Source organism: Metopolophium dirhodum, chromosome 4 (assembly GCF_019925205.1).
Source record: "Metopolophium dirhodum isolate CAU chromosome 4, ASM1992520v1, whole genome shotgun sequence".
In the NCBI taxonomy this organism is placed as follows: domain Eukaryota; kingdom Metazoa; phylum Arthropoda; class Insecta; order Hemiptera; family Aphididae; genus Metopolophium; species Metopolophium dirhodum.
In genome coordinates this window covers 25532833-25559680 of record NC_083563.1, presented here as the reverse complement: position 1 = coordinate 25559680, position 26848 = coordinate 25532833, and the positions used below count along the sequence as shown (strand labels likewise).

At 32.0% G+C, this 26848-nt stretch overlaps 1 protein-coding gene across 1 annotated transcript in view; it reads right to left on the bottom strand.

Annotated features, from left to right (window-relative positions):
• The window catches only part of LOC132943468 (E3 ubiquitin-protein ligase MYCBP2), a 280697-nt gene that overhangs the window by 30300 nt on the left and 223549 nt on the right, over positions 1–26848 (bottom strand). The window contains 6 exon segments of the mRNA XM_061012481.1: positions 760–1124; positions 4634–4884; positions 7509–7712; positions 8508–8687; positions 9407–9580; positions 11712–11934. Coding sequence (XP_060868464.1) covers positions 760–1124; positions 4634–4884; positions 7509–7712; positions 8508–8687; positions 9407–9580; positions 11712–11934 — 1397 coding nt within the window.

Genomic DNA, 26848 nt, shown 5'->3' with positions numbered 1-26848 from the left:
TATTAATACGTTTAATGGCGCTCCTTATCATATAGCTATATAATATTATATACTCCGTTCGCCAAGAGAATGTGGTTACGCAAAAACCAAAACGCGTCGTTCCCCCGCCGCAACTACCAAAATACCTACTCCTCAGCTCTAGTCGTATGCGCGAAGTGACCACATTTTCTCAAAACGGAGTACACTATAACGTTTGCAATGGTCCATACCATAGGCGCTTTTGAGGGAACGCACAATAATGACTAAAAATATTTGCTGTTTATAATTAGCATTAAAAAAATGCACACCCAATATTTGTCTATTCTCTCTCAGACCCACACACAACAACAGAGTGACATATAGAATATCATAGATATAACGCAAAACACATTCCCGACAAATCTTAATAATGTTTAATTAATCTTAGAGTAAAAACGCATCTTACGAAAATTATTGAGGTTATAATATTTTTGATGGTTTGAAATATCGATTTTACATTTTATTATTATTTGACTTTAAATTCGTTTTTAATATAATAAAAAAAAGTTTAAATTTAAATGAATATTTTTTGTGACATTGTTTACATAAATTGATATACCTTCAAAAATATTATTTTCTATAATTACTGAAATGGGTGATTTAAGATTTTACTCTTGAAATTACTAATATATATATATATATATATATATTTTGAGTGAATGCGTTTTGTCTATGTTGCGCGTTGGCCGGAGAGAGACAAACAAAAGGCACCCTGACATACTGCTTTTAATATCAACTCACTCTGATCCTTTTCCGGTTTCAAGTAGATGACTTGCGACGTGTCAGCCGCCAGCGACCAGGCTGTCGCGCACGAAACGCCGCAGTGTGCCGCGGCGCACTGGTCAGAAAGTCTGACCCACACGCCCTCGCCGTTGGTCACCCTGTCCACGGCCTGAACGATGTTGCCCTGGACGAGCATACCGACCGGTGTGGCCTTGAACGTCGGCTGATTCCGGATGTTGTGTCCCGAGGCGCCGCACACAACGACTTTGTAGTCGACTGGCTGCCCTGCAGAGTGGTCAGGAGACGGCTGTTGCGGTGGCGGAGGTGGTGGTGGTGGTGGTGGCGGCGGTGGTGGCGGTGGAAGCATCGATGAAGACTTGGGTCTGCAGAGTAGGAATAATAATTATTGCAAGTGCAACAAAATGCAACACATTACATTATAAAGATAAACGCAATATTATACGCAGTGGTGAGTCGTGAGTCTTTAGGTCGGAGAGACGTTGAAAAAAAAATCAGGCATAATGAGTAATGACAATTATTATCGGTACCTACTCATGTTTAGACGGTATCACACCTGAAATAGTCAAACCATCGATTTTTCGGCGCGATATCTGGGAGTAGGCCCAAAGGCAGAGTTTGGACGCCTATTTGGCAGAATTTCTATTTGGGCACCCGTAGGTTTCTGCCATGCCTGGTTAGGGGATGGTGGTCTCGCCGTCTAGACAGTTGCTTGCCCAGAGAGCGATGCCACCCGTGGCCGGAATTCAAACCGGTGACGGTGTGCGTTACAACTGACACCGCGGCCGTAGTCCACTCCGTATCCCAAACCATAAATTAAGAACCAGAGTTAATAATGACTATACTTAAAAATAAAATAAAACAAAAATACGAATGGAAAGATATAACGTCTTATAGCGCAACGATAACTCCCGCCCGTTTTTCAATTCCCCCTGCACATCATGTATGGCAGAGTGAGAAATATTCAATGCAATTTCATATTTAATTTTAAACTGTATTTTGCTGTTAACGCAACTATATATAGTATATTCTAAGAATACTATAACTAAAAAAAAAAATGTTGACGAATATATTATGTATTATAAGTTATTACATTACGTATTACGTGAACATTTTTTTATCCTTGTGAACTTGGCAGCGCAACATTAGCAGACATCGATCCAATCAATACAACAAATTTGTTGGACATTGTTGGACAACTTACAATCATTGTTGGACATTATTTTCACCGGTAAAAAATTTCTAGTTGCGCTGCCAAGTTCACACCAGTATTCAACTGATTTTTTTTTATCCTATTTAGGTTTTTAGATTTTTAGTTTTTTCCTACAAGGGTTTATTAATTTAACTAAACTTTTTTTGATTGAAATTACATTTTTTTAATATCAATTTATTATTTAGCTTTTTTATCCTTTTTAAATTGTTATCCTATAAGGATTTTTTTAATTTAACTATAATTATTAATTTAAAAAAACCAGGTTGAATGAAAAATAATATTTAATAAAAATATCTAATTTCAATAAAAATGTCATGGTTAAATTATTAATTAATTTATTATAATTAACATTATTCCATAATTCAGTCTATTTTTTTAAATAATGGTTCATTTTAACAATATCGAAATAACTTACCCAGCCTACCGCGTTGATACCTCATATTATTATTAACATAATGAATAAATATATTTTTATTAATGGCCATAATAATATGACGCCTAAGGAGAAGGATTGATGGAAATAATAAGTCATCAAATATAATATATGTAAATATGTGTATCGTATACAGGTATATTATATTAGTCATTCCGATGCCAATAACGGTGGGAATGAACATTTTCCCGATTTTTTTTCCTCATTATTTACTAATATCGATTTTAAAGACAAAAGCTATTTATTTACATAACTTATATTATAGCGACATCAAGCGTTTTATATTATTCCGTTAATTTAACATTTTTTTTTGTGCCAACATTAGAGCACATTAACGGATGCTCATGAAAAGTATATACAAATATGTATAATACATGTGCAAGTACTATAATTTTGTGTAGTGTGTATGTATAATGCGTGTGTGACGGCTGTGCAGTAATAATTTTTAAATTAAAGAAAAACGAATTTGGCGTATATACGCTAATATATACCTATAGGTTAGGTATTGGTGTTTATGCAATAAGTTTGTGTTTCGGAAATTCCGAGTCCACATTTTAGTGACCATTAACGTCATTTGTATTTACTATTAGAAATTATATGGACTTTGCGACCGTCATTAAATTCAGATATATAATATAATTTATACACACGGCCATCTGTTTGTACAATGAACTGAATAACTGACCGGATCGCGTTTTCGCATTGATTTTTGTTCGTAGATATGTTTTATTCGTAACAATATAGAGATCGATATACATAATGATATTTACGTTTTCGTTTTTGGTTTTTTCAAGCGCATGCAACCGAACCTGTTTTACTTTTTACGCGGTTCTCTAAAACAAATATTGCTGGTACACGATAGGGTTTTGCTACATTCATAACAACGACTAAAAATAACACAATATGCAAATACGTGTACATATTTGAAGTCGCGGATTTATGTATGCACAAAACTGCATACATTGAGCAAATAACTTTAATACGTAACTTAGGTACACAACTATAAATAAGTTTTGTTCTTCAATTAAAGTAATGTCAATTAAAATCCGGAGCGAGTAATTAAATAAAAATATGCTTTGCATAATGATTAAATTACGTATAGCACTCATGCTATAATACACACTCGTATAATATAGTAATGGAAACGTAAAGGACGTTGCCTTAAATATTTATTCGAGTTTATGCACTAAGGAATTAATACAACACTTATAAATCTGAATGTATAATTGAAAACGAATTATTGATTTTGCTCGTCCCGCGAACGTCTAAACAATTTCAAATTATGTCAAAGTTTGATTAAAAAACTTTAATGTTGTTTTACATTTTATAAGAAAACTAAAAGAGATAAAAAAAATAATAATCATCTTTTTGTATATATTATAATATATATATATACGTTTTGTAACAAATGTACAATTAAAAATGAATGAAAGTGAAAATGCTGTCCAATTCTAACTTTGGATTTGTTTTCGAATTACATTTTCATATATATATTGTACGAGATTATTATTATTCCATTAGTTCTGGAAACCGGTAAAAATGTAAAAGGTAATTTTATTTATAGTTCATGTTATAAAAATATGGTTAAAACGAGTAATAAAAATACTGTCATTACTCATTATTAATAATAATATATAAAAAAACACGGACCATTATGACATTGTTGTTTTTGATAATCATTATTAACATAGTGTCATTGTACGGTAAACATGATAGAATAATGTTTCAACACTTTCAACCATATAATAATCACTAATCATTATGCCTTTTTAGAATGCCCGTTGTGTTACTTATACAAAATATGTTAATTGTTATTATATTAATAATTATTTCGATACTAGTTTCGCACTCGACTCTTTAAAATTGTTTATAGTGAAGCAGCTATATATTCTACGCAAGCATAGAAAACGCAATATTTTATTTCTGAAATTAAAATAGGAAAAATGTCGAGCCACTAGCTGAAATTTCCAGACGAGGGTGTGTAAATGTACGAAATATATTAGCTGATTATTTAAACCATCTTCCTTGGATCTCTCCAACTACAGTCACGACTACTAGTCAAGCGGCTCTAAAAATCCTCTCACCGAATTAACCGTATTAATAACAGGTTCTCCAACCCCAACCCCAACCCAAAGACCACTGATTGTACGCACATCACACAACCTTCAAAAATATAATATTATAACCGATATGGCAATATTGTATATTATATATTGGTAAGTACGTACATTTCTCTGTTTGGCGGCTTCGGTATGTCCGGAATCGCGACGACCGCACGTTTGTCGCTGCAGTTTCCCTTGGCTGCGGCGGGCGCTTTCGGTCCACCGGTTTTCCCATTCACCGGCAACAAGAACTGTTCGCTGTTCAAATATTTGTTGGCCCTCATGCACCACGCTTCGATGTGCGGCGCGCTCCGCTGGCAATGCCGTTCCACCGATTCCGAGTTTAACAGAACCCAATCACCGTCGTCGTTGCTCATCTGTGAAGATTGTGTTTGCGATCAACGAGACGAAGGAAAAATAGCAAAAACATTTTAAAAAAAAACTAAACGAAAGCAATGTAACTAGATGATATAAAATTAATGTTTTTTTCAAAACTATGCTTTCAACCCGAGATTCATATTAGGTTACACATATTATTTTTATATCATAAGCCTATAACGGAAATCTATAGTGCCACGTACATATAGAGTATATAATAATATATTGTATAAATAACTGGTGGATTTATTTTTACGTGGACCGAAATTACTAAAAACTATAGATTTGCTGCTATTTGAAAATCTAAACAAGTCGTTTAATTTTACGTCCATACGAACGATCGCAATTGTATTGTAATTATGAAAAGCTTAAATATTTTTCAAACACATAACAAAAATAATTACGAACTTACGAATGGTTTCTATCGTATATTATAGGTAATTTAATTGATTCAATAACCATTATTTTACATGACAAACATATTTTTATTAGACAAATATTTTTGTATATAATTAACTAAGCTATACCAAAGATGTTATATTTGTAGCCATATTATATAAGTGTTCATAAATATATTATCTAAGTATAGGTAGAGGTATATAGTAATTATTGAGTAGGGCAACTCCCATTGAGTAACATTATCGATAAAATAAAATTACAATAATAAATAATGCTATAGAGAAGTATATAGTATAGGTACTTATTAGTAATCAATGCATCACTAAAAGGAATGCGGAACTTAAAAATGAAAATATTGAATCTGATAAGTGATAATAAGTAATCTACTAATTTGATATATTTTATAAATATTCAGTTTATACAAGCTATGTAGTAAATTTTAATCATTATTTTATTCGTTTTCAAATTAAAATCCATTCAATATAAAACTGTTATTTTTTATTACTCAAAAATAAAAATAAAATAAATGGTTTTTTAATGTACATATTAATTATACATTTTTTCCACCCATAAAATTGTTCAGAATATTATATAACTCAATTAACATATTAATTGATAACAGGTTGCTCGCATTTTTGCTTTTGATTATTTTAGCCAATATCCGGATAAGCCGTCATTTCGTCACAGCCCGAAGTTTTATTCGAGTTTACTTATTATACTGTACATTTTTTTCACTACAGCCATTATAATGTGCATCGTGTAACTGTATTGATGTTAAATTCTGTTTAGCCTTTAGCGGCTTAAAGTTTTAAACGCCACATGGGAAACAACTGGAAATTGAAAATAAAACATGACTGCAGAACGCTTTAATTTGGTAAAAACTAAAAATAAAACAGACTCGATCGCTATGCAAAACACCATGACGGCGATAAACGTTTGTTAACTCATGAACACGTCTAATATACTACAGGTTATGGTAAGAATACAGGATAGACTGCTAAGGGGGGGGGGGGGGGGATAAGGTCTTATAGTTTTCTGTGTTGGCTTTATTGGAAAATATGCAATGTATACTGTATATAATATTATATAAACTGTAAATATTATTATTGTTTTTATTTTTCAACCTATTCAAAACACATAATACCAAAGAAATGCACCCGCGACAGGAGTGTAGCTAAATTGCCTATTCAAAACGCCGAGTAACTATAATTTGATTATTAAAATGCGTTTAGGAAATATCATAGTATTGATGAGATACCAGAAAAATCGACTCAATATAAGTTATGAATACTGAAACGAAATAGGGTGAAGTCACGTATAAAGTGTGAGCTGTGTACACTTAAATGGGTTGTAGTGGATTTGATAAGTACCATAAGTTGAATGAAAAATCCTATTATTAAACGTACCTGCAAACGAAAACAAAATAGGAAGTTGAAATCAGAAACAATTCGTCTAGCTATTCATTATTGTAATAATTTTTTAGAAGGTAACAATAGAAAAAATTACCATCAAGAACAAACATTGCTTAATAATGGGTCACAGCATTACATTAATAGATTATTAAAAAATAATAATAGTGTGTACTGTAATCAAAAACGATTAAAAATACTCATATTTTTATGTGCAAGAATGACATTTTAATTAAATATCAAAATTATCATAGGCTATCTAGTCGTTCATCTCTTATTGCATAGTCACTAGTTTGTTATCATGAAGAGTGACACAAATCAAATTGTGCCAGTTTTATTGAAAATAATCAATAACATTATTCATTATTTATTTTCAACAGTGATCAGCTAGTGACACAAATCATTTTTTTTTTACAACTACGTGTTGTTTTTTATTAATTAATTATACAATCGTTGATTTTGTGTGCATTTACAAACCATATTATTACTGTCATGATAAAATCAGAGTCTAAATGGATAAACGTAGCACGATAATCGATATATTTTCCGCTCCGAAGAAAATGTATGAATTATAATTATGTATTAATAAGTACACAGTAGGTAATTTTTACATTTTATTCGTTTCTACGGTGACGAAACAATAAGCGTTCCGCAAAATCGGTTATAGAAAATAAAATTACATCTGTATGCTCTCCGTCACAGAACGCGACCTTTGTCTCGACAACATCACAATATCATAATATAATGTTGTTAGCTTATAAATTCGCGCGCTGCAGACAATAATATTATTGTCGTCTGTCCGGAGGAGCACTCACCTCGTCGGTGTACCCGATGATCCCTTTGACGGGGATGAATCCAATTTGCTCGGACTGGAGGGACGGGTGCGTGCGGATCCGAAGTCCAGCGCTGTATTTGCCCACGTGCTGCAGCAATTTCGCGGCGGGAGACGATAGCGCCTGCCCGTGATCCGGGGGCTTGGCGCCATTGAAAGGCGCTTCCTTCACGTCGATGTGTTTCGTCTGTAAACACGCGCAGCGGTAATGTGGTTAAGGTTGTAAAAGCTCGTCGCGTCGTCTTATTATTATATAATGATTTATAGGTATGGTGTATGCACTCTGCGCACATATTTTTATTTATTTAGTTAGTCGATGGAAATTATTGTTCGTCGGAATAGCGGACGTGCGCGCGTATATAAAATAACATTATAATAATATATGTTTTATCGTGGTACGACGAAGCGGCGTATTTTTTTTTTCGATGCGCGTTTATTCGAATCGGACGGGTCGCGGTGGGCGGGTGTGCCGGTATTATGTTATTTATAATAAACGTTCTGCGAAAAGCAATCATCGCGTTCGAAAAAAAGATCCCGAAGCTGATGCCCGTTGAGAAATTGTTCGACATTTGTCTAAGACCGGGTGGGCTCGCTCTTAGGTGGATGTGATTTTTGTGATAAATACTCTGCGGCGGGAAGGACGTGGGGCGGATACGCCGTCCGATCGACGCGTTCGATTTATCACGACCATAAATATTATCATAATATGCAAAGCGAGTTGCACTGCTCACGCGCAACCCCTTGAAAATCCCAATACGTTCTTCGCTTTGACGCACCGAAATAAGATAAACTAAAATTACCTATATGGTTCCTATGTAGCCGATTAGTATGCGAGCGAATTATATGATACTAATTTAACACTTCTCAAATACACGTGGTTTCCTTCAATTATTATTACGTCAGATGACATTAATATATATAATATTATGTATAGGCCATAATAGGTACATTATTACGTTAAATGTCGTATGGTATTAAATACTTGTTTCGTCAGTGGATATCCGTCCACTTCCACCCTGATGTCGTAATATCCGGTGGCAATCGGCGTCCAGTACACGGTGTAAGTACCGTTGCCTTGCGACTCCATCGGCAGCTTTTCCGAGTCGCCTTTTGCCGACGGTGACGCCAGGCGGAGTTCTTCAAACGAATAATTCTCGTAATGCTGAAATACATTATATAGGTTAATACAATTGCATATAATTTGATGAGTGGTTTTTTTTTAAACTATAAGTGTTATCGCTGTAGCATAACGGCTGTAAAATAATATAAGACATACGGTATATTATTATGGTTTAAGATCCGTAGACGTTTTGATTCTATCAATTAATCATATAATAATTTGTAGTCGTACAATAACAGACTCCGTCAATGATACAAAGATTGAGTTATTAAAATCAACATAATATTATAATAAAGTTGTTTTATCTCGGCAGTGCATAATATAATACCGTACAACAATAGACCGATGACGTTGTGTATAATGTAGTATATAAATGATTATATTTCATGTAGGTAAGTGTATATACGGTGGTTCACAGAGACGGAATTAATAAAATATATGTATTTTTGTTTGGCACTGTTCGCTAGTTGCACTCGTCGGGCGGAAAACCTTTAAGCCGTAATGATTCTGATTAAACGCGGACTTAATTAATTACCATCATAACTCGCTGCCGTCGGAAACGGCGAATACGAACAGCTACGTGAGACCGACAAGAGCAAAAGCATTACAATAATAAGCTTTCGATAGGTTCCTTGAGATTAATTAATAATAATATGTACACAACTGCGCGTGCAAGTTTATGGATTGTGTTTTCGACAAATCACCGATGATGGTAAATAGTAATATAACTAATAATATATTATTTTATCATATCCACGTACTTTCATGAATGTAATGGTTTGATATCTGAACTTGTCCTTGACTACCGTTTCGTATGGGACGTAAGTTTTTGGAACAGGGTGTCCACCGAAATACTTGTCGTCCACCGCACCAGAGCCCCTGTCTATGTATGGGTTGGCTTTGGATTTGCAGTTCGATTGAGTGAAGAATTCCACCTGTTGTGTTTAGACAAAAAAGTATTATATTATATTAATTCGCATGTGCACTATAATATAGACACAACTATCCGGTATATATCTCAGATATTTTCGATGAAGTGCGAAAGTAAACAGACATACGGATTAAAATATTCCAAGTATCAATATATTAATCAACATCTTCTCAACAGTCCATCAATATCAGAATTTCCTCAATCAATTCAACAGTGAGAATATATTATACTTAATTTTTTCCAACACATAATTTCAGATAAAATACTATAACTTAAATCTGTCACAATTTGTATATAATCTAACACTTTTAGAATAATAATTTATTTCATTGAAGCGTGTACATATATCTAATAAAAAAAAATTTTAAAAAAAAGATTGCAATTTATTTCATATAACTAAATTTTTTTACTTCGTAATATTATAGTTATTTCATTGACATTTGTCATATTATTAATTTTCAGATAACCTGGTTACGAAAAGTCAATTAATTTTGAAATGGGTAGGTGCACGGAACTAATCAATTTTATTATCGTGGAATGCAAACAATCAATAACTATATTTTTTAAACTGTTATGTATTTTTAAATCAGTAAACAGGAATATTAAAGGTACTTACTTCAGTATTGCTAGCGAGCTTAAGTGTTTTCCGTAAGTATATGAAAGTTAAGGTTTTTCAACAACTTTATGACCGACAGTTCTTTTTATCTCAAATTTAATTAACTATCGTATTATACGTATGTTAAATACTAATTAAAGTTTGAATATAAAATTGTATTAATTTAAATTGAAAATAGAGTTTTTATCGTTCAATTTCAAAACAAATAAGTTTTATTAAAAATAAAAATAACCCGAGCGTAAAACAAATGTTAAACGTATTTAATTCCTATTACTATTATTATTAAATGGAAATTAAATTCACTAAAACCTTTTTCATAGAAACGTACTCACTGTTGCCAGCAATATTTCATTATGTTTTCCTAATGACTTGTTTAACACTAATTTTATAATTTGCATGGAACAAACGTTAACACAGCCGGCCTATTATATATTGTTATATATGTAAAAAACATTAGCAATAATAATAATAATTAATAAACGAAACGGTTTTCAAAAGTAATAAACGAAATCGCATTCAAAAGATATATACCGACGTCTTGTTAACCCTTGCAAATAACAAAACCCTTATAACGGTTGCAGTGTTATAACTATAAAAACGTACCTATACTATTTTACGTATTGGCTAGGTACACGATTTTCATCGCTAATGAAAAAAACGACGTACCGTTAACTCTATGCCATTATTATCTTTTGCGGTGTTACAGTGGGTAGGAAATTAAGGAATATGCGCACCCACCCCCTTAAGAAAAGCGTACACAATTTATTAATTAAAGTGGATACCTATAGGTAATACAAAACACTTGTTACATTTATTTTGTTAAAATTCCCTCATTCACTTAATGCGTTCACCGTATTTAGTCGCACTAGCAATAATGTAACAGATTTCTATGAATTTTCAATGCGGCAGAGTAAAAAGTATTTTGTTGTCGACATCACACTCTTGGCATTTATCTTGTATTGAAATATAATACATTAAAATGATTACTTTTCACGAAAACAATTAATTCTAATATTTTTACAAGACTGTATTCCAATTTAAATAGGTTAATTAACTCATTTCGTTGTTAAACATTAGAATTTAGAAATTATTATTAAAATTATAGAAACACGCCGCGCGGTACTGTAAGACCTCGTATTAATATCACTGTAATTTAAACATTTCACAACCGTATCGTTTTTAATAGTATTTTATAATTTTAACGACTGAAATAATTAGAACGTTATTGATCGGTTGAAATATTACGTTTTATTTTTCAAAAACTGATCTCTCGATGTATTGAAAGCAGGAAAATAATACAATACATTCGTTTCTTTATAAAAGTTACTTTAATCAACGAGGAGAGTGAACGATTTACAGCGAGGACGAGCATGATATTATGTTTTCTAGATCTGAAGGACTTAGTAGAACGTTATTAATTCCGGACTCACCTCGCCACAACTAAATCTCAAATATCTCGTGTGCTGCCGCCTGTACAGCTATACAATAAATATTATGTCAAGCATTTAATATTATATACCTTTAACCCGGTCGATTGAACCGGGTTACCGTACTGGTCACGCGTCCGGACGGTGAATTTGGCCGGCCATCCACACCGCACCTCGGCCGTGGACAGCGAAAGCTCGCACGAATCCGGTTCGACGACCGACTCTGGTTGGAGCCACCTGGCCAACCGACAACCGGCCGAATGAGGCGCGCAACTAACGAACTCTCTGAGAAATCGGTTTTCGTTTCCGTCCACGCTGTAAACACACACGATAAAAACAACGAATTAGAAAAATAAATAAGTATTGGTTATCTAATAATTATTGTAATACAAACACCAAAGAGACGATTGTGTTTTAACTTTTCAAGTACCTATGTACTGTACATTATTATTATATTATATTCAAGTACCTATGTACTTTACATTATTATTATATTAGATTCTACTATTATATGTATATTATTATATCATATTCAACGTTATTTTTGATACGACATAACATTTTACGGGGTACGAAATAAGACATGTTTTGATGTGTACCTACGCATTTCCTATTCGTGTACATCTCTTTTTGCCGTGTACAACCGTCATAACGTTAAATACTGTTTCATATCTATTATAATATATAGATTGAGACATTTTGAAATTAACAATAAATTATACATTGGTGCTATAGCAGGTAAGTATAATAATATAATAGTGTTTTATATACAATATGACAACCATTTACTAGGTATTATGCTATGTATGAATATTTTTTGTCAGCATAATCTATTGTACTGCTTGTAGCTTGGGAGGACAAGCACGTCTCTCAAGGTTCGACGAGTCAGTAGAAAATTTTCAAAATTATTATTCTTTGACATTTGAAAAACAGTATCGGTTAATCGACGAAGTTGGAGACGTATGAAACATTCTAATAATAGAGAGAAAAAATTACTAAAGAATGGGTACGTAACGCATCACGGTGTCGAATATTATTATTAACCTCGATGTTTAATAGAACAACAGGTGTATATATATTGTTTATGATATTATATTATATCGTCACTGACCGTTTTGACATTCAAAATGTTCGATGGAAAGAATAAAGCGAGGAGACGCGCCGTCGCGAAGAGAAAAATTACTGTTCATCGTGATAAAAAATGATAGGTAAAAAATTGTGTCTGGACAAAAAAAAACAGATATAATAATACCGTATTTGAGCTGGATACCAATATAGGCATAGATATTGTTGTTCACGGGACACGCTCTCGCAACTTGGAAAAAGACGAGTACACCAAGTTTTTATATTTTTGTATCTCTTTCTCTCTCTCTCTCTCGGGCACGCAGTGTTTGAAAATAAATCAAGTGTCGTCTGACGTTAAAACACCCAATTTGCGTTCGTATTTCGGCTGGTGTCCCTATACCGGTTACCGGGTTTAAACGTATATCGACGGTGTTTTTACTATTATTTGATCGCATAGAAATAATGTTTTCCATTCCAACTGTGCTGTAAACAAAACGCGCGTAGGTTGCGCACTGCGTTTTTGAGAATGATAAATTGCCTGCGCGGACCCGATTTGCCAAATCACGACGTGAACCTGAAAGCGCGACCGTAAAACAACATCTGACATTTCGGAAAAATGACTGTCGGATACCACAACATTAATAAAAAAAGTTAGGTACCTGCAGATAATAGTATTATAGTAGGTAAGTTATATTATAACGCGGATGATTTTAGCAGTGGATAATGATTGGTATATTCTAATGATAACATTAAAGATAAGCACTCATATAACCTTTGACCCTAAAAACTGTAAAAACTGTAATGAAACGACACCGATGTGAATTACATACATGTAAAAATATTACACTTCTAAGATAATAATCAGTGTTTTTGTGACGATATATATTTTTTTTTTTTAAATATCCGCCATGGAGGTAATCGCTGTGTTGTACAGTTGTAGGTGTTGAGTGTAACTCCTCATTAAATAGGTCACTGTAATGGATGTGTAACTTGAATTCAATGATAAATAAGTATATATATATATTCTCCTGAGAGAAGATGGTCCATCTTCTTGGTATTTTTTTTGTAATCCCTGATTTTATGAAAAAGATGTTTCAATTTTCACCACACGAAGTACAAACTGTTGTTACCACAAACGACACTTTAAATGGAAATTGAAGCATTTATTCTACTATAAAAAGTGTCATCAAACAAAAAAAATAATAAAAATATTTTTATAAAATGCGCGTCATTATAAAATCAATACATTCATCGCTACGCTCAGTATCTAAAATGTATTATTTATAATAAACCTATTGTGTTATAATATTGCACTTAAACAGACCGAGGAACGATCTCTCGTGAATCCGCTTACGCCGCGTATTATAATAACATAATATTATAATAAGACCGACGATAGTGACGAATGGCCAGGCCAATGCCAAATGAAAGTTTGTAAAACGATATCGAAAGGCTAAAAATAATTACTAACAATATACTATTATATTATTGTCTCCGTGTAGAAGGTATATATATTTGTCACCCATTAATTTGAGTACTTTACAATAATATCATTTTTCTAGTTGCTATATTACTATACTCGACATCGTTAACGTTTTGGATGATAATAAAAATATAATTATCATTATTATTACGATTTAAAATATTTCTGCGCGTACAGCATAAATTGTATGGGTAAGGTACCTATCGTTTTTTTTTCTTATTATTAAATGCGTACTTGCAAAAAAAAAAACGTATTTACTGTCATGCGGTAATTATATTATAATATTAATTATTATTTTGATTATTTCACTCAAACAATAATATTATAATATAACGATTATAATATTATGAATATCGTGTATATTATATGTTTATGTATAAGTATAATACCTATTCATATATCTGTATGAATGTTACATATTAGGTGATGACTGCAGTAATAATACGAAATATATTTTCGTGCATATACATATGGAGCATATATTTTAATATTTCATTATGACGATGCACATTTTGTAGTTATTATAACTTAAAAGTAATTACGTACTTATGTTTACTGAATAAGTCACTAAAACGTTATAAAATATTACAATTAAAAACTATACAGTTTAAAGCTACTCTCGTTTTAAACGCTGTAGTAATATTTATATACATAATATTAAATATACAGCGTGTATAATTTATTTAAGTAATAAGTTTGAATAATATTGTGTACGAACGAATGGAAAATTATGATGTTTATTAAGATAAAGAGTAATAAAAGTTTGGTAATAAATTTATGCGTGAAAAATAGTGACTATAGTGAGTATTAAAAAAATGACGAATTGTTTTATTTGTTTTTTTTTTATCTTTGTTCAGTTTGGTGAATTCATAAAAATTAGTCAACTAGAGATTTCGTATTAGTGATTCGTATTTTTAATTGCTCGTAAAAAATATTTTTAAATAAAAACCCCGCCATTAACAATCAATATCATTCGAATATAATATATTTATTAGACATTTAAAACGAATGGAACGGTTGAATCGAAATTGACATAATAATATATAAAGGCCGCACTCGGTGTACACACCTATTTAAATAAATGGGCGGCGACTGGAACGTACGTGATTTATAATGCCTATTGAATATAGATTAATGTAATATACTATATGATATGGTACTCATATTATGTGTTTGCAGTGTTCGAAATGGCAGTCTTCAAATTTTCCAAACACTATAATTTTTGCAAAACGCACGTACGCGAGGGGCTCGGTGTATGTACATGTTTATTTATAGTATTCTGCAATAATGCCATACGAATCGTTGTTGATTTTCAGATCCATATTGTGATTATATTTGATAAGTCCGGAAAATATTACTTTTCCGTGAAAATGCTCGTATTTAACCTGGAAAACAGAACTAAATGCGGCATTAACTATTATTATAAAATATAATATGTTCCATCTAAAATATTATTTCTCTGAAATAAACCAGCGACATGATGACATTACGGAGGAATAGCTCGAAAAAACCTTGAAGCTTGGGTACTCTCACATATTATATTCTACCTATACTATTATTGTAGATCGACGGATATGCCATATTATACGCAGCTGCTGCAGCGATAGTTGTCATTCGACTTATTATACTTGTATTATTATATCTAAACAGCGTGGTTCTATTAGCAGTATATTCTATTATTAGGTCAGTAATAAAAAATTCAGTAGCGGTTACAAAAATGATCGTATTCTATCAATATCACAGCGATGCGCCACAACCGAAAAAATACACAATAATATGACGAAAAAAACAACGTTTAGGCGACGGCGACGCAGTTCATGATAAAAATAAATAAATAACTAAAAAACACTACGACGATTATTTTTCGTGTCCATATATATAATATATATATATATAACAGGATACGCGTGTTCGCACTGAGTATATTATTATTATTATTATATATTATACATTTCACTTACTGCGGGTCCGCCGTATTACGAATTCGACTTAATAACACGCATGTGTGAATTATAGATTTTAATAAGGATACAGACACTTTGAATAATTTAAAGTCGAGAGTCGTGGTTATTTATTAGTCAAGTAAGCGTAGACGTACTTTTCGTCTTCTTGTTTCACTGTATCGTGGGGAGATGCGGCTTAGAGTAGTGTTCGCCCCTCAACTACCCAATGGCTTAAAGACTCGTTAGCTGTTCAAAATTGAAATCATGAAATGCTTGTGATAATATTATTTACTCGTCGTGTTAAAATACACGTCATCGTAAAACTTCTTACTATTCTGATGGTGAATTATGATTAAATACCTAATATATTATATATTACACGTATACGCATATAAATTAGGTTATTATAGTAATAAACCTGATATTATAATCAATAAACTAACACTACTTTAATAACAGAAAATAAAAATGTAATCGTTATAATTAATAATAACTATATTTTTTTTGTTATGTCTTACGCACGATGCATTCCAAGCTAAAAATGTGTTACAAGTACTTCGTGTTCTAACCACAAATTTTTTTGCATTTTTAGCTGATTTTATACTTTTTAGGACATTTTTGACCTAATTTCTTGTATTATGACTAAAAATATTGACTTCATTGAAATATAAGTACTACATAGCACAACGTAATGTAAGTTATTTTCATTTTTAACTTAGACAAGTATGGAATTTAACTTCATGTCACACGCCATCCAATCAGCCGATTTCATTGCATACAACTAAACAACTTTTATCGGAGTATTATCTTACAGTGATAATAATTTATAATATATTATCATTTTTTTAATATTTATAATTATAAACGTACCTACCTATACCTACAATTTTTCATAATAATTTTAATTTATTTAATAAATAATGTATTTTTTGATATTTTTAAGGCATTTTTAGAGATTTTAGGTCGTAAATGCACTTTTTTAAAGAAAACATTTAAGGGCATTTATACCCGATCCCTTATGATAACACAATACAAAATAGTATAATACCACACAAATATTTTACTATATTATATTGTATACTTACAAGGCTAAAATACCTACGTATGCATGTTTGATATAATAATATATTCGCGTGTGTTCTATTTTGTTATTGATCCAACGAAAAAAATATAAATATTTTATATATAATAACAATAAAACAGGACGACACGAATCGTGAGAGGAAAAACAGCACCAAACGCGTGTGTGACTGTAAAAGTCAACACTGAAACCGTAGACATAACAACAAAATATAATTTATAATGCTTAAGATACTCCTTATTAAAAATAAACAAACCAACTTTAAACTAATTATGTACAAATCCCTATTAAAACCTACATGGTCTTCAACTGTGAGACAATGCCAAAATATCCAATCTTAAAAAATACAGACGTTTCAAAATATTACTCCAAGAAAAATTACCAACTCTCCTCTATACATATCAGATTACACACTTCGCACTGAGCTCAATCAAAAACCGTCCAAGATGAAGCAAAACGCTTCTATAAACATTTTCGCGATCATCTTATACCTCATACAAATCTATTAGTCCATAACTTATCATGTAATGAAATTCCTGGTAGTCATCCTCCTAGTTGCCTAAAAAGGAAATAGTGCAGAGACCTCTTAATAAATTAAAATAATTAGTCTAATAATCTAATAAAAAAAAATCAACAGGAAGTGTCACTACTGGGTGACTTCTTCTAGCGAGTGATTCAACTGTAAATTAGCACATGTTCTTTTATTGTGCCCTCCGGGTACAGATTGTATATTTCTTTTAAAAATAATAATAATTATACGTGTAAGACGAAAAAAGATCCACATCTAAGCGCGTGTGTGTCAACGATACCTACAGTCTATATACACGTCAACGTACAAAACGTCATTTACATAATAAATTGCACGTTGACAATACAATGATCAACGTAACATAGCTCAACACGTTATATACGTAAGTATAATATATTGTATAGTAAGTAGTAACTATAATATATTATAGTAATAGTTGTATAATATGTAACGTTATGACGTATTATTATTACATCCTTTCGCGATTCAAATTGTTGGAAAAAATTCAGGTACTCAACTCTACGGACGAAGATTTAAAATCTCAATCATATATAGCTATAATTGTTCTTTTTTTTCATTTTAAATACGGTTGTTTTTTAAACAGCGGAAGACTATATAGTAAATATAATAATGTTGCTGCGGATTGTTAAGTAACAGCAAAGGTATATTATGGTATTATTATTCATGAATGAAATTATAATAATATTGTTTTGTCTTGAAACATAATATGTAATTCGTTTTAAAAAAAGTTTGTCACTATGGCTTTTATTATCGTAATTTTTTTTGTTTTGTTTCAGTGGGAGTTCCGATTTTGTCATAAAAATAAATAAACATATACATTACTGTAAGCTTCGCATAACTCCACAAATATATTTATATTTCGTATGCATTATGATTTAATTTAAAACCATGGAATATTATAATTTATAATATAGATAACATATTGCATTAGGGTCGTATTAAAGCAGAATTTACAACGGCTACATTATGACTACGGAACGCGTAATGGAAACCGTATAAAAAATTAATAGTGTAAATGTATATTATAAATACACATTTTTGTATCCTATAAAAATAATAATAATAATAATGTAATCTGGCAACAGTTTGGAATGAAGCGGCAAAAAAATATATAATAAATTTTCGAGATTAGTTTAGGGAAAACAACGGACTCTGTTCACAAAGACCTTTAGACAATTGAATAGTGGTTTTTGTAATTGGATTTCCCGGCTGAACGTTTTCCATTTGCACAAATCTTGAAGGGTGGCCGTGGCGGTGCTTGGGTGAACGTCAAGTCGTATAAAAACCACATTGTATACACCACTCACACACACACACTTTCGTACAATAATATATTATCTCTTTCTGCGAGTGCCATTCATCGGGTTTCGGATAATATGGTGAATCTTGGATGCATAGGGGAGGTATAGGGGTTGGTTTTGTGACTCCTCGACGACACGACGACTGTACCTACGCTCAAGTACTTTGTGATGGTAACAAATTAAATGCTATTAATGCGGCCTCGAGGAGAGTATAATATTATTATTATACCAATCGATTGACGACGATCAATATGTGTGATATTATATAATATACTTTGTAGTGTATATATAATATTATTATACGACGTTTTGCGATTCTGACACTAAAACTATAGTAAAACGTAAGTACGATAGTATAATAACAGCTGCGATAATGTATGTATCGTATAATATGTATAAACCACGGTTGTGGTCGAGTCTCATTCACACCAATCCCCCCGTCGTCGTCGTGGCACATTATATTATTATACCTACCTCTAATGTCGGTAATATTATTATTACCAAACGGGGTCGATCCATTATAGAACATTATACCGCCCGCGTATAACTCCTATCAAGTCTGCCGCGCCCCAAGTTACGAATCGACGTCGTTATATGCGGTCCCGTGTGTTACATCATTATTATTATGCATTTACGTGACGGCCGCAGACAAACATATTATTATACTGTTGTGGTTCCTGCGGGCTCGAGGGTATAATAAGCCGTGCAGGTGACGAGTCGGGGGAGACAATGATACATTGTATAATATTTGTTATTATATAGTGAAGATAATCGTATAGAAGAAAAAATAAAATATATATTATTGCTATTAAAAAATAATGTTGTGTTCACGCAACGCCGCGCGATTTAGCATGGATCGAAGTAAAAAAAACCTAATTAATTTATAGTTTATATAAAACAAACAAGAACTGCGTAGAGCAACAAAGTCACAGGAGATTATTCAAAACTCTATATTATTTATATATGCCGGTGTTTTTTAGGTATCGAGTATACTACACCCACTTTTTTTTTACCACATGCAGCGATATTAAATAGGAAAAAAATCGCGAAACGGTCTAGTTAGTTTGTAGAATATGATTGGAATACTTGAACAGCAATATTCATACACTGAGAAGATCCTCAAGAAGAAAACACATAAAAAAATGTTTAACACAAATTGTTTGATGACAATATTTACTATGGGACTTAAAAATACTAAGTCTCAATGAAGTACTAATTCTATTTATTATGAGCTTATCGAAAATTTCATCAGTGATCAGTAACATTCATTATCTTGAAAATTGATTGGAATTTTCCAACTTTTAATCACCACAGATTATACCGAACAATGTCATTGTCACTAATAATCGATTTGTTCGTTATAATATATTTCTTTCTTAGATTTATATTGAAATATATGTTTATACAAATGTGTATGTTATACTGTATAGGTATTATGTGCTAGCTAATGGGATCATTTATGAATACATTTTCCATTTTTTTTTTCGTATCCTTAAAAGCGTTTACATTTTTCTCCGGATATCCAAGTCGTTTGCTCAATAACGACAAAAAAACAGCCGTGCAAAAATTGTTCCGTCATGTAGTGGCCACACATATATATGCACTTAATGCAGTCACGTAAAAGGATGCATAAAGTAAACATGTCCTATATATAATCATAGCCAATATAAATGTATAATATTGTACGCGGAGAGGCGTTGACGCACATTTTCGTGAATTTTTTAACCGGCAAAAATCATCTAACAACGCAGCGGTGGATTTATTAATCATCACCTGCCTATGTATATATTGTCACTACCCGATGATAAAGACTTTTCCGTTTCTTCGTATTCGCAAACGAATCTACACGTATTTAAGTGCGTCCCGTTTAATGGCCATGACACGATAAAATTGTTTATGACTGGAAATAAACCACCGATAAATTTGCAGTAAACCATTCTAACTCGTATAGCGAGCGGGCCCGCAGGGAGATTTGTTTGAAATTCTACTCGTGGCTTGATACAACGGACAAACACGAACTTATATAAATTAAGTGCACCGAAGTTGCAAATGCAACTGCTCAGGTCTCACGCTGACACGTTGCATTACAGACAAGTACACATGATAATATATATATCATCAACAAGTCTTAACAAATAACTTATATTTTCTTATTAATACTTAATTTTATAGCTGGACTGCCATTTCAATACCTCGATATTAACATCAGCCGCTCGTATATATATACACGACATATATTATGTACAACGGTCAACGAATTATATATACGCAGTGGAATACCCGACCTGAAATTTTATCAATAAAGGTACAGCATTTTAATTTAACGCTAATGGTCAAATATTGTAGTCGTAAAATATTCGTCAAACAAAATCAATTTATCATATATTATATGAAATTATATATGTACAGGGCTCCCGTCCTCAACACGGGTACACATACACACACACAACACACACATTAGGTTCTATAAATACGCGAAATCCATGTTTTCGTCTTAAGCTGGAGCTATAAAGCGGCATAATTCGTAAAATAAATGATAAATAACCTAGTGATGTTTAATGTTATTATAATATATTAATATATATATCAATACGAATCTCTTAATAATTTGAATAAGTTCTCATTACGTGTTTGTAGATTAAGTTAAATGTAATGTAATATACGAGAAACGGCCAAGGTTTTCGAATATGTACCGGAACAGAAACATCACATAATCATGTACGGTATAACTTACAATTTATTACGGTGTAGTGTAGCAGCCTCCCGATATATAATATACATTTATAGTTTCAATGGAACGCGTAGAGCCGATAAAAGCCAGTTGATTGGGACCATTGTCTGACGGAAAAACGGTTAGCACGCTATCGAGTTATAGGTGACGGGTGAACACGGTTTAATTTAAATAATATGCGAATTGCGAATGTTCGAAAAACGAAATCGTTCGCGGTGTATCCACATGTGCAGGGGGTGTGTAAATACCCTCTGCAATTCTTTACGAATGTGTCGCGTAGTTCAATCGTTACTTATCCACTCGTCGTTTTTTCGCGACAATAAGACCCAAAACAATTTAACGCCGTTACAAAAATCGAGTATATGCCTCTGTATATATATCAACTCTGGATCGTTTTATTTGTACTCATAAACACACGTGTTCATATGGATTCCTCGTTTAGAGAACATCTGCAGCGCAGCATCACTCGTCCAAGAGTTCAGTGTGAGTGCAGGGAAAATTAAATGTTCTGGCTGGAAGAGAAAACGAATTATGAGCCAAAAAACACATTTTGAACGTTTCGAAAGGTGTTAAGTGATACAGTATACAGCGCTGAGGGACTTGCATCACACTATTATATACTATTGTACATTTGTACTGAATACATAATATATATATATATTATTAATACGTATATACTCAGAAAGCGGCAGGTCAACACTTCTTTGGGCAAATAAACGACAGAAATAATAACAAGCCCGGTCGAGAAGGCGCGGTGACGTAATAGACGAGAGGTTTTTAAATTGGCTCACGTCTCCGATCAATTTGACTATTTGTCAGCGTCACGCTCACGCCCTTATTGCGGTCCGGGACGACGTCTCGTCGTCGGTACCTCTCCAGCCTCCTCCCATGGTGGTTTTCGGCGCGTTCGGTTTTTTTTCCACCGCACCGCCTCTGCCGATGATCGATGAACGTGGAGACGACAGCAGCCAGCAAAGGGGTCGGTGCGCGAGGGTAAATGAGGAAAAAAACCGTCGACGGACGTGGACGAATGGAGAAAATAAAACGCACGCAACGACGTTCCAAAACCGTTTTGGATAAGATATCGCGCCTAAGAAGAAGAAGAGGTCTAGAGATCCTATCGCGGATGTATAATAATAATGTTTTATGTCACTGCCGTCGAATATGCGAATTCACAGACGAGGAGATCAACTGACGCGGAGACGTTATTACGTGTCAATACACGTCATTAGTGTACAACCGTCTGCACAACATAATATAATATAATATATTATATATACGAATTGTATAATGTTATATATACTTAAACATCACTAACTCTATTATAAACTATATATATAATATACCCATGTTATGTACATATTATATTGAACTGAGAAACTGCAGAAATGTTATAATATAATATATTTTTTACTTAATCTTATTTCGTTATCTGATACTAAACAGAGTTGATTTCGAGCTCATAGAATGAGAATTAATAGGTTATTGTTTTTTTCTTTTCAATATATAATATCAAATTTCAACATCTATATCACAATCGCCAAAATAATAATTACTATTAAACTTTTTTATCGTTATTCTTTAGCAATATTTGATAAGTTTGCTATATAATATATAATGTGTGCTATTCGTTGTGAATAGTTTGGAAACGTTTTATGATCTATTAAGGTATTCAAGGACCATATGTATTTAATTTCTCAAAGTTATATACGCGTCAGTTGGGCTTAAAAGACTTCCAACCTTAAGTTTATGACGAGTAGGATATTATCTACCGAACCGTGAACTGTCTAAGCATATCATAATAATATTCATAAATAAAATATGTTACTACGTTTAATTGTTGTTTACACTTAGTTTTGGTCGTTTCAAAACAATTTCGCGTAAAAGCAGGACTTTTAAAAGTATATGTTGTGAATTTAATTAAACTAGGGGATAGGAGTACTATACTAAATATCTTTGAATTTATTATGTTTCGTGTCTGTTTTTCATAATATTATAGTTACATAATAATATGTATACTGGGGCATTGGAAAAATTTGGCTACTCTAATAATATACTGCTGTACTTGAATGAAGTATTTCAGTTTTTACTGTTAACGTATAAGTATGGCATGGGCACATTTTGGCAAACCTTTGGTATAAAACGTTTTCCAATATTTCCCCTATTGTTTTCCGTTACCCGTTGGGGTGTGCTCTTAGCTTTAATAACATTACAAAATCCGTTCGTTCAATTTCGTGCTGCGATGTAATTTGATATTTTGTTTTCTTTCTATAGGTAACAAGAGGCCGGAACCATAATCTGAGATCAAATACCAAGTTTAAAATTTAAAGTTACGGCGATCAAAGCGCAGCTGACGCCTGACATATTATAACCGACTGCACCCGCCAAAAACTTCTCATACAATGTCTCGTTGAAGTCTATACAAACACGAAAGCAATACATGTTTATACTACAAAATCAGACTAATAACAATATTATATAGTAAGAGTAAAAACGAGGTAAATGAAGTTGTATGCAAAATAATTTATTTCAATAAGCCATCAAGCCATCAAGCGTGTGGATCGGAATTAGGTAATTTAATCAAAAGTAGCAAAAGTCGTTGTTGTCAAGTTAATCCCCGAGACTTACTTTATGTTTTAGTTGATTCCCGAGCTATTAAAAGATATGTACCAGTTGATTATCCTATTGTTGTAGATCGCAGTAATAAAATAAACGCATATAATAATGTGTTGAATGAACACATCAGCCTATATTAGCTGCATTACCTACCCAAGAGACACCGTGATGAGGTTGGCTGACAAATCTCTCAAAAATGTTTTTCTTTTTAGTTTCTTCATATTTTGAAACTAACCATGGAACATGACACGATTTTTTTTTTTGTATATTTTAGGTAAGTGATAGTAAAACAAATATAGGGATTCATATTTTAGTTTGCACTAGATAAGAATTTGAAACACATTGTTTTTAAAAACTGACATTTGGTAATGAACCAGAAAACTAATTGTTCATCAATTCTATCATAAAAAATTATTTTTCTTGGCTTTTATTGGATTAAAATAACAGGTATTTTCGTTACTGATATACAACAATAAGGGAAATGGGAATCAACTCGAACACACCTATTATAATAGCCACGGAATCAATTCAACGGCATCGGTTCATTGTCCTAGTTCATTATAATGCATATAAACAGTTAATTATAATACAATATAGTATACGGAATGGAACTCAATAAAAATATGTTAAAAGTCATGATCTCTAAATTGTATATTAATTGTATTAAATTAAAATATATTGGTACTCTATAGTGTAAGTTTATAATGTGCTTTTTGTTGAAATATATAAACCACACCAACACGAAGTATATTGTATTCAGCTTGCCATTTTCGCGTTTATATAAACGCTCACGTTACCGTTTGGTATTTCATTATTGTGTCCTATCCAGGCCTAGTATATAGGCATTACCATGTATATTATAAAATGTAAATACCAGTTTTCGAATAAACGTACATTTAATTCGTTTGGACAGCAAATAACGACTAATCTGTTGCTAGTCGAACGACACGTGCGGGACCAATTTTACACTTGCCTAAAAGTTTAACATATCTCTAATGTGGTTAACTCTCAAGGGTAGGCCATAATGTATTATATACACACATACAGTGCAAGGATGAGTATAATATATGTATAGATGTTTTGTGAAATGATGCCAGGATACGATTTGTATTCGCAGCAGAGATTTCGCTATGAATCAAATGTGTATAGCTGCAGAAAATAATGCTGTATATATTGTACACGACGTGTACCTATACCTAATACAGTAATACATAATATAAATAATATATTACATGGCCGCCAGTAATACGTACCAGCAAAATATATTTTATGTAAAAAATGGTTTATTTTATCTCGGTTGTTATATGTATATATTATAATATATTATATTAATTATATAATACTTATTAGTTATTATAAATATATAGATCCGAAAAATCACCCTTAATCGAGTTGCAGCATAATATATAATATTATATACTAATCCAGCCATTTACATTTTGGACGAAAATTAATATAAGCATATATGCAGATATTTTTCCTAATCACCGGCAAATTCTATTATAGTACTTAAAACTATATATTTTATGCATATTCGTCAGTTGTCGCCATAAATGGATTCACATAAAACACGACGTAGGTACATTGAAATAACAAAATAAAAAAAAAGATAAAAATTGTATAGGCTGATTATTAAAAATATTAATTTGAACATGTTTAGTTTAGATACAAATTTAAAATACAATATTTTCGAACCCATTGACTTCCACGGAAAATCGTTACGCCACCAAATATGCTTCAATTCTAACCCTTGTGAATAGCGTTAATAATTAAAATATATTAAAAGTTTTCATCATTAAATGAGTTAGTAAATTTTTATGAATATTTTGTACATCAATATTTGAGTTTCAGGCTACACTGTACAGCTTTTTTTTATGTATTATCACTCGTATCGCCCGGTATAATAAACGTGAGGAATGTAGACAGGTATACCTAATAATATTATTATTAATATGAACATATATAATCTGAAGGTAATTTATTAATAATTTCGATATGAGTAGCCAAGTAGGTGTATAATAGTAGGCTATAATTCAAACATCGATGAATAAATCACATTAATTTTAACGAGCAATATTTCATTAACTACCTATAATACCAAACAATTATAATACAGTATCTACTACCTACGACTTACATAAAATATAAACAATTCATAACAAGTTACAACGTATTTGTAAACATTGTTACATAGTTAATCTTAAGGGACATCTTTAACACGTATCCAACATATTTTAGTGACTAGGTTACTATAGTTATACATAAATATAAGTAGTTTGTTTAATATATTTTAGAGGTAACAATTCATAACCCGAATACTATATACGAATTTAATTAAGCTAAATTATCTTAATTTGAATACGTATGTGTTTTCTTAATCAGTTATTTAATATATACTTATACTATATTTTTTTTTAATTTGCAGAATTTTTATGATTATTTATTAATATATAAATATA